The following is a 9207-nucleotide window of genomic DNA, read 5'->3' as shown; positions in this document are numbered from 1 at the left end:
TTTGCTGCCGAGGGGCTGCGCAGAGCGACGTCATTCCCCGAGCACTGACGTCATGCCACGAGCAGTGACGTCACGCCCCGAGCAGTGACGTCACGCCCCGAGCTGCGCCGCGCGGCTCTGGGTCACTCCCGCCCTGCAGCTGCACCTTTGCAATGAGTTGGCTCCGTCCCTGCTCCCCCCGCCCTTCCTGCTGCCCCGGCTGCGCTGCTCCTGGCTCCGGGAATCTCATGGCTGCTCTACCCGGGGCTCCGCAGCCTCTTTGCTCCCCTCCACGTACACACCCCTGAAAGTTCCTCAGCCAGTGGGGGAGCCAGGAATTGAGTCAGGCAGCAGAGCCGAGGGGGAAATAGCAAACGCGAGTGGGCAAAGATATTTCCTTTCATGTGGAAGGAACAAGCCCCAACCACAGCAGGGCACACCCTGCTCGCCAGCAGACTGTGGGGAGACGGGTGTCCCACCAGCACACTCAGCAGCCACTGTGCTTCCCAGGGTGCTGGGTGCTCTGAGCTCCCCGGCTCCCGGGGGTAGCAGCTGGGCTGAGGTCTGGGTACCCTCCATCCTCCCCCCAGGATCATGAGAAAGGGGGAGAGGGGTGGTGGCTGTGGAGGGAATGAGATTGCCAGGGCCTGTCCTGAGCTCCCCCCCCACAATCTTCCCCTTGTGCCCTGGATCTTCTGGTATGACATCTTCCTCTGGGACCATGGTCCCATGGTGGTCTGCAGCTCCAGGCCCTGGGCAAAAGGCCAGGGCAGCTCAGAAGTCTGTGCAGTATCTCCCTGCTTTGGCCAGAGGAGGTGATGTGAGCAGTGCCCTGGGGCACCCCCAGAGGGTTGCAGCACCCAGATGCCATGGTGGGGTGGGACCTGTCCCCTGGCCTGGCACAGGGCACCTCTGCCAGGCATTGGTCTCAGCTCAGACCACCTCCCCTTGTCCCCTTCTCACTGGACTACTTCGCTCCCCCAGGGTGAGAGATGCAACCGGACAGCACGGGCGGGGCTGGAGGGACAGGCTGCACACAGTGAACCAGGTGAGCCAAAGCAAAGAGGTTCCCAGGCTGCAGAGGGTGGTCTTGGTACTCAGGAGTGGTGAGATGAGCAGATATGCTGGGCCAGGACTCTTGCAGTTGAGTAGCTTTGTAAATACTCTGTTTTAGAATTACTGCAGGCTGCAGGTCGTGGCCAGAGCAGGAGAGGGAGGCGGCCTCATCCTCCTGCAACAACTGGCCTGATGGGATCAGTGTGAGAGATGGACAAGGCTCCAAGCTCCCTCCTTCCCACAGAGCATCAAGTGGGCTCAGCAGCAGCAGAGCCATTGGTGCCCTGCACAAAGCCCTGGTAGTTGTCTGGGCAGGACTAACACACTGGTTTGGTTTGGAAGGAACCTTAAAGATCATCTAGACCCAACCCCCTGCATGGGCAGGGACACCTCCCACCAGCCCAGGCTGCTCCAAGCCCCATCCAACCTGCCCTTCAACACTGCCAGGGATGGGGCAGCCACAGCTTCCCTGGGCAACCTGGGCCAGGGTCTCACCACCCTTACAGCAAAGATTTTCTCTCTAAGATCTCATTTCAATCTCCCCTCTTTCAGCTGAAAATCATTCTTCCTCATCCCATCCCTCCCTGCTGTTGTCCCAAGCCCCTCCCCAGCTTTCCTGGAGCCCCTTCAGGTGCTCTAAGGTCTCCCTGGAGCCTTCTCTTCTCCAGGCTGAACACTCCAACTCTCCCAGCCTATCTCCAGAGCAGAGCTGCTCCAGCCTCTGAGCATCTTTGTGGCCTCCTCTGGACTTACTCCAACAGCTCCATGTTCTTCTTGTGTTGGGGACCCCAGAACTGGACCCAGCAGTGCAGGGGGGCCCCCAACAAAGGAAGAACATGGATCATACTCCATTGGACAGCCCTGTGGCTCTGCTGAGCTGCCTGGAGTTGGCCTAGCCAATGTTGCTGTGTGCTTGGGGCCAGCACAGAGCTCAGGAGCTCCCATGCCAGGGAGGATTCTCCCAGATGATCTGCAGGCAGCAGTCAGGGCCTGGGGTGTACCTGGATGTGGCTGGCTGTGATGTAGGTAGCAGAGCTTATCTCTGGGGACCTTAGCAGTGTTGCGATTGTGAGCCTTGGGGCTGGAGGATGCCTCTGGCCCATTTTAGGTAAGAGTACACTTGTAGTGCAGAGGTGGAGATGATTACCAGGTGACAGGTGGAGACAGGCAATGCCTGTTGGAAACCCGAGAGAAGTAAACAAACATGGGTGGAGAACCCCTGTTTCATGAGATAAGAAAGAGCCTGCAGTGAAAAAACATCCCTGTTTGAACTCCACACAGGGCAAGATGCCTCTGGCTTTCTTCAGGAGATTAGCCGTGCCCTGTGCTCCACTCCTCTAGCATCTCTAGCCCCCAGGCAAACCTCTGGGGTAAGAGTTGGACTTGTTTAAAGTTTTCTTGCCATGCCAGATCATATGGAGTCCTGTTACAACGTGTTGCACATCATAAATTTTAAGTGCTAATTATTACACAAATGTCTTATTAGCACTAGAGCTGTTCTGGTGTTTCCCAAAGGCTGAAAGCATTAGCAGGCTTGTCGTTCACATCCAGGCTGGGGTTGGGAAGTGTGTGACCATCTGCTGGTGGAGGCAGAGATGGAGCCTGCAAGGGTCACATTGCCAGTGTGGTCCCACCAGGCAGGCTCCTCCCAGTTTCTCTTTGTGTAAGTGGTTCCTGGGCAGCTCTAAGGACAGGGATTCAAGAGCAGCTTTGGCCACTGACCCACCAATTAGGCCAAGCCCTGTCTGCCACTTCCTTGTCCCCAGACACTCTCTGAGGATGCCACAGCACCAGATGCTGCCCTTGCTGCTGCAGCAAGGCCAAGGTGGGGACACCCCTTGTGCAAATCTGGCCCCACATTTCTTCCAGGTAGACAGTGTCCTGGTCTTCCATGTCATCTCTGCACTGGGCAGGACAGTGAGGAGTTGGTGCGAGGATTCCTTTACCATCTGCTCTGCCAGAGCCCACAGAGACGGAGACTGTGGCAGAGATCATACAGGCCCCACTGGCATGTCCATCCTGCTCCCTCACTGGCCATTGTTACAACTTTTGGGGAACTCAAACCCCAACCAAGGTGATGAACAATGGGTTGTATCCAGCCAGGGCAAGTTTTCTGCAATAAACCAGCACTGTTTGGACCAAGTATGTGCTGGCCTGATGCCTTCTGGTCTTTCTCCAATGGAGGAGAAGCTCCATGCTTAGGAACATCTCTTTCACGTGGTGCCTTTGACCCCAGTCCATAGGGGTTTCTGACCTTCTTGTGTTTTCCATTGACTATTGGGAGCCCTTGGGGTTGAGGGGCCTGACCAGAGCTGGTCCGACGTGTGTAGCCAGGGTGGGTGGGCTGAGGACCCTGGCCCCTGGCCACCCAGCAGCACCACAGCTCCCTGCTGAGAGTCTTGGCTTTGCCTCTGCAGGGACCCCCCTGAACCTCAGCGTGAGTGACCACAGCCGGTCGGACTCCCTGCTTGTGTCCTGGGAGGAGCCCATGGGGGATGCTATAGGATATTCGCTTGCCCTCTTCTCCCTGGGGCCAGGCAATATGCTGCAGAATGGATCTGCTGGACCCAATGTCACCAGCTTCTGGTTCTACGGGCTGACCCCTGGCACGAGCTACAAGATCGAGGTGACAGCCACGCTGGCTTGCATGGAGACCACCAGCCAGACAGTCACAGCACAGACAAGTAAGGCATTCCCCAGGGGCTACAGAGTCAAAGGGGCTCAGTTCTCCTACCAGTGATGGTCACACTGCTCTGGTGGGTGCAAAGTGCAGGTCTGTGTCCATGAGATCGTGGGGAGGTTGAGCCTTTCCTCACTTCCACAGGTTTTACGGTCCTTCCCTGGTCCCCAGAGCCAAGGGGTCATTGCATCTTGCACGGGCAGGGTTTCTGCTGTATCTTGTCCTGGAAGAGTGTAGCTAATGATGGACTAACCTATGATGTGGGCTGCAGAGAGCTGAGGGTTGGATAGTGTTCTGCCTGGAGGTCTCAAAAGAGCTACAAGAAAGTAGCATCTGCTCTATTATTTTGGCAAGTCTCTGTCAGTCTCCACAAAACCACAAAAGCCTGCACACCCACCCTGGCTGATGCCGATGCCTGGGGAAGAGGCAGGGCTGGTCAGTCCACAGCCCAGGGAAGGACAGCAGCCCTTGCCTGCAACTCTCCAGAAGATTTCGGAGTAAATCAGTGCAGGTGAAGGTGGAAAGCCTGGAAAAGGATAGTAGAGATCAAGGGAAGAGGTTTGCCAGAAGAAGGCCCAGTGTCAGATAGCAGTGATGGCTGCAGGGAGCAGGGGCTGGAGGAGACTGAGGAAGGTCTCATATTATCAGTATCTACAAGGGCGTGTCAGGAGGATGGGGCCAGACTCTTTTCTTCAGTGTCCAATGACAGGAAAAGGGGGCAATGGCCATGAACTGAAGCCCAGAAGGTTCAAGCTAAACATAAGAAAAAACTTTACTATGAGAGTAACAGCAGTGTGACAGGCTGCCCAGAGAGGGTGTGGGGTCTGCTTCTCTGGAGACATTTCAAACCCATCTGGATCTGTTCCTGTGGGATCTACTGTGGGTAATCCTACTCTACAGGGGGGTTGGACTAGATGATCTTTAGAGGTCCCTTCCAACCCCCATCACTCTGTGACTGTGTGACTCATGGGAAGGCAGGAGTCAGGACCCCCAGGGGACGGTGCAGCCCACACAACCCATGGGAGCTGGTGAGCTGGCAGGGAGGTGGTGGGGCTGTGCCTGGGGACCTGGGTCCTGCCAGGTCAGGCATCACCAGGCAAACAGTGAACATGCTGTGTGCCATGTCCCATCCATGTCCAATGCAGGTCCCTCACCCGTCCGCAACCTGACCCTGAGCAGCAGTGGGACCCCTGGGGTGCTGAGGGCGTCCTGGGAGCACGCCCAGGGCCAGCGAGACAGGTACCACCTGGCTCTCTACCACAGCCAGTCCCAGGCACTGGTGAGAAACGTGTCCCTCTTGCCCAACGCCTCCACCTTCCTGCTGGATGGGCTGCTGGCTGGCAGTGAGTATGCCCTGAAGGTCAGCACACTGGCTGGAGCCAGCCAGGCCAGCAGCAGTGTCCACCAGTGGACAGGTAGGGAGTGATGGTGTCCCTGCCCAAGTGGGGGGGGTGGGAGCAAGGGTAGGGCAGGAAGGGTGCAGTACTCATGCTAGTGGAAGAGGGGATGGGGTCTCCAGGCTCAGGATGGGGACTTGGTGTAGGATGGAGAACCCTTGGGGGTTTTCCACACCCACCCTGTGGGCAAAGGGGAAAACCTCATGCTTCAGTCCTGCCTTGCTGGACCCAGCGCTTGGGTTTGTGGGCTGGTGTCCCCATGGGAGAAGGGCAGTCTGGGGATCCTGGCTAAAATGCCTCGGCTGGTGGGAGCTGCAGAAATGTTGCATTACTCAAGCTGCCACCCTCTTGGCCCTGTAGCCTGGGAGAGCATGACAGTATGGAGGGACCTCAGGAGCTCCTCAGGCCGCCTGGGATGAGACCCAGGAGGGACATCCCTCAGCAGGTCTTCAGTGCTCATGCCAGCACTGAGAGCAGCCGTGGGCATAGGAGGCCCTGGAGAGAGAGGGAGGTGTCCAGAGAGCCCCAGCACTGAACCTCACTGCCTCCTGCTTGTCCCCACAGCTCCCTCCATCCCCACCCAGCTGAGGCTCAGCCCTGGCTCCAGCACCAGCCTCGTGGCCTCCTGGGGAAGCGCCATGGGGGCTGCCTGGCTGCACCTCACGCTGCACAACCTCCTCACTCGGACGGTGACCACCACCCTGTCAGCCAGGAGGGGTCTCACCAGCTTCACCTTCCAGCACCTCCAGCCTGGCACCCCGTACTGGCTGGGGCTGAGCACCATGGCTGGGCCCTACAGGGTGGCAGGGCCCAATGCCACTGCTTGGACATGTGAGTATGTTGGCCAGGGCGTGGGGGACCTCTGTGGCCCCGGCTTTTTCCCTGCCTCTGATCTACCCTCTGAATCCAAAGGTGTCCTGCCAGAGCCTGGGGTACAGAGGGCAATTCTGCTTGGACCTGGCCAAAGCTGCTCCAGGACCCTGTTCTGGGGCACTGTGATAGTGGGGTCAGGGAGTCTCCTGGGCAGGTGAACTCCTGGTGCTGGCCTGCTTCTCCATGGGGTTCACTGGGATCAGCGTGTGGCTTCTCCCTGAAGAGGAGGATGGAAGGGTAGTACATGCCACCGATGTTTGGTGCAGCTGGGCTGGGCTGTCACATACCTCAGGTCTGTTCAAGGGCACCAGAGACAACAGTGGGCAAGGGGATAGTGTTGTAACTGGGTTGGTTTCGTTAGGGAAATGAATCTTTGGTCCTCTTTGATTGCTTTGAAGGGTTTGTTTTGGTAATACCTGATATCCTCATCCTGGTGGATGTGCCTAATGTGTCGGGTGCTGTGCCAACACAGGAAAGGAATCCAGCCTCCCAGCCTCTAGCAGGTCAAGAAATGGAGGGTGGCTCTCCCAAACCAGCTGGTTGCACCATTCAACCCAGCTTCCTCCACCTTCTGGCTTCAGGCTGAGAAGGTCCCTGAGAAAAGGTGATTTCTACCACTGCAGTCCTGGTTTGCTGCTGAGACCTTGTCTGTAGCATTGCACACAGTTCTGGCCCTGGACTTGCTCTCCCAGATGTTCCCAGGAATGATACGGGGTTTTTTAAAAAGCAGCTATAAATACTTCCTCCAGCTGCACCAATATCCCCTCGTCTCTCTTCCCTCCGTGGCACCTGTTGACACTCATGTCCCCAGTTAAGATTAGCTGCTTCCCGGGGCAGGGAAGCCCCAGCTCCACAGCCATCCCTCCCTGCCCTGCTGCACCCGCACCTGGCCGGCCCTTTCTGGGAGCCCACTGGGGCTGTTAAAACTTGCACAGCCCCAAGGGGCTGGCTCTGCTGCCTGCTTTGCTTGGCCCAGCTCCCTGAGGGAAGAGACCCAGGAACAGGCCCCACGTGATGTGGTGGCACTTTTCCATCTGAGTGCTGGGGCAAGGGCAGCCCCAGCCTCCTGGCCAGGACAAGTCTCATGCTGAATGCCAAGAAAGCATTGGCCTTTGCCAGTGAGGAGCACTTGGAGGTGCCAAGCTGCAATCTCAGGGCTGTTGTAGCCAGTGACGTGTCCTTGCCCTGGGCAGAGCCACTGTGTACGCTGGAAGGAGCTGGGTGCCACCAGGCACAAGTCTCCAGCTCTTCCCTGCTCCACCTGCCAGTTTGGGAAGCTGGACCCTGCTCCTTGCTGACTCTGCAGCTGGGCTCTTGGGAGACCTCCACATCTCCGCTGGTTTCTTTCTGCTGTGAAGCCTGAGTCCTCGCTGCTGGCACCTGCAGCTCCCACCTGACCCAGCAGAGCTCCCCAGTGCCAGGCGCATGAGCCAGGGCACCCAGCCAGGGTTTCAGTCCAGGCCAGTTCCTGGGAATATCAGCAGGCTCATGATGGGACATGAATGGAAAGGAGGGCGGCTTTCAGGAATTTCCCAGCAGAGCTGCCAGCTTTGTCTGGGCTCTGCTAGGCCAGGAATGGTTGTGCTAGGGGGTGGAGACAGCATGCTGCAAAAGTACATCTAAGGCTGGACATAACCTTGCAGATAAGAAAGCGGGGCACGAGGCTCAGGGGTCCAGAGAATCCTATAATCCTGACTCATACAATCCTGTTCCCTTCCCTTCCAGACCCCCTGAGCCCTGACAACGTGACCCTGAGCAGAGCAGAGGAACAGAGCTCCTTGCAGGCTCACTGGAGCACTCCAGCAGGAGAGAGGGACTTCTACCTGGTGACACTGCAGGAGGGAGAGGACCATGCTCCCACAAGGAACATCTCTGTTGATGGAGACAACAGTCATGTCACCTTCCATGGGCTGAGCCCTGGGACACAGTACTGCATCCAGGTGACAGCAGTAGCTGGGCCTCACCGGGCATCAGCCCGCAGCACCGCGGCCTGGACGGGTGAGCAGGGAGCCTGAGTGTGGCCTCTCGGGGCCGTTGGATGGAGGGGCTGGTGCCCCAAGGGAGGCGGGTGAGATGGGGACTGTGCACAGGGGCAGAGGTGGGGCTGGCAGGGCTGCGGTAGGAAGATGTGTAGGGGCAGGTTGAGTTTGGACATTAGGAAGAGATTCTTCACCCAGAGGGTGGTGGAGCACTGGAATGGGCTCCCCAGGGAAGCAGTGATGGCACCAAGCCTGAAAGTATCCAGGAAGCATTTGGGCAACACCCTCAGGAACATGGTGTGAACTGTGAGGTTGTCCTGTTTTGGGGTGGGAGTTGGACTTGGTCATCCAGGCTGTCTGAGGAGGTGGTTGAGCCACCATCCCTGTAGACATCTAAAAAAGCAGATGTGGTGCCAGGGGACATGGCTTAGTGGTGGATGTGGCAGAGTTGGGGTAGTGGTAGGGGGACTCCATGATCTTGAAGGTCTTTTCCAGCCAGAGTGATACTGTGATATTGTGGCACCAGGTCCCAGTAGTGGACTGAGGGTCTGAGCAGCAAAATCTGCTGCCCCAGAGTTCCTCGTGAGGGTGGGCTCAGAGGTACTGGGCAGACTTGTGCCAGGTAGTGCCAGTCACAGATCAGGACCAGCTCCTACCTGGTAACTGCTGGATGCGATGTCTGGCAGGCTGCAGGACTGCTCCCCCTCTCTCTGCTCACAGCAGATGGTCCCCCTGGTCCCAACAGAGCAGCAGGTCTCTGTGCCCAGTCCCAGGTGGCTTGTGGAGCCACGGTTGGTGCTGTCCCAGAGCTGCTCTCCTGGGAAGGAGGGACTGGATCTGCAAAGAGTGTGGAGAGGCTTTCCCTCAGTCCCTGGTGCCAGGGGCAGTGACAGCCCTGGAGTTTGGTGGGGAGACACACTGCAGAGTGTCTTAAAGGCCGTCTGGCTGTTAATGCACTGCCCACAGTGACAGGGTCCCATCCTTGTCCCTTGCAGAGCCACTGGCACCATCTGGTGTGTGTCTGTCCAGCCAGGGGAGCCCCTACAGCCTGCTGGCCAGCTGGGAGGAGGCAATGGGAGAGGGCTACCTGCTGGCTCTCAGCCCTGTAGAGCACCCTGGGCAGAACAGCTCACTGCTCAGAGGTGCCACCAACTTCACCTATGAGGGCCTCCATCCTGGCACCCTCTACACCCTTGAAGTCAGCACCGTGGCTGGTGCCTACACGTCCTCACGCCGGCGCGTC

General features: G+C 58.0%; 1 protein-coding gene across 1 annotated transcript in view; it reads left to right on the top strand.

Annotated features, from left to right (window-relative positions):
• Positions 1 to 3577: 3577 nt before the first annotated feature.
• LOC104390496 (receptor-type tyrosine-protein phosphatase V-like) overlaps positions 3578 to 9207 on the top strand; it is a 34283-nt gene continuing 28653 nt past the window's right edge. The window contains exons 1-5 of the mRNA XM_009999634.1: positions 3578 to 3719; positions 4861 to 5130; positions 5677 to 5943; positions 7711 to 7983; positions 8960 to 9178. Coding sequence (XP_009997936.1) covers positions 3578 to 3719; positions 4861 to 5130; positions 5677 to 5943; positions 7711 to 7983; positions 8960 to 9178 — 1171 coding nt within the window. The remainder of the gene's footprint in view (positions 3720 to 4860; positions 5131 to 5676; positions 5944 to 7710; positions 7984 to 8959; positions 9179 to 9207) is intronic.

The sequence above is a fragment of the Chaetura pelagica genome, unplaced genomic scaffold (genome assembly GCF_000747805.2).
Source record: "Chaetura pelagica isolate M959 unplaced genomic scaffold, ChaPel_1.0 scaffold286, whole genome shotgun sequence".
Taxonomy (NCBI): domain Eukaryota; kingdom Metazoa; phylum Chordata; class Aves; order Apodiformes; family Apodidae; genus Chaetura; species Chaetura pelagica.
This window is presented reverse-complemented; position numbering and strand designations above follow the sequence as displayed.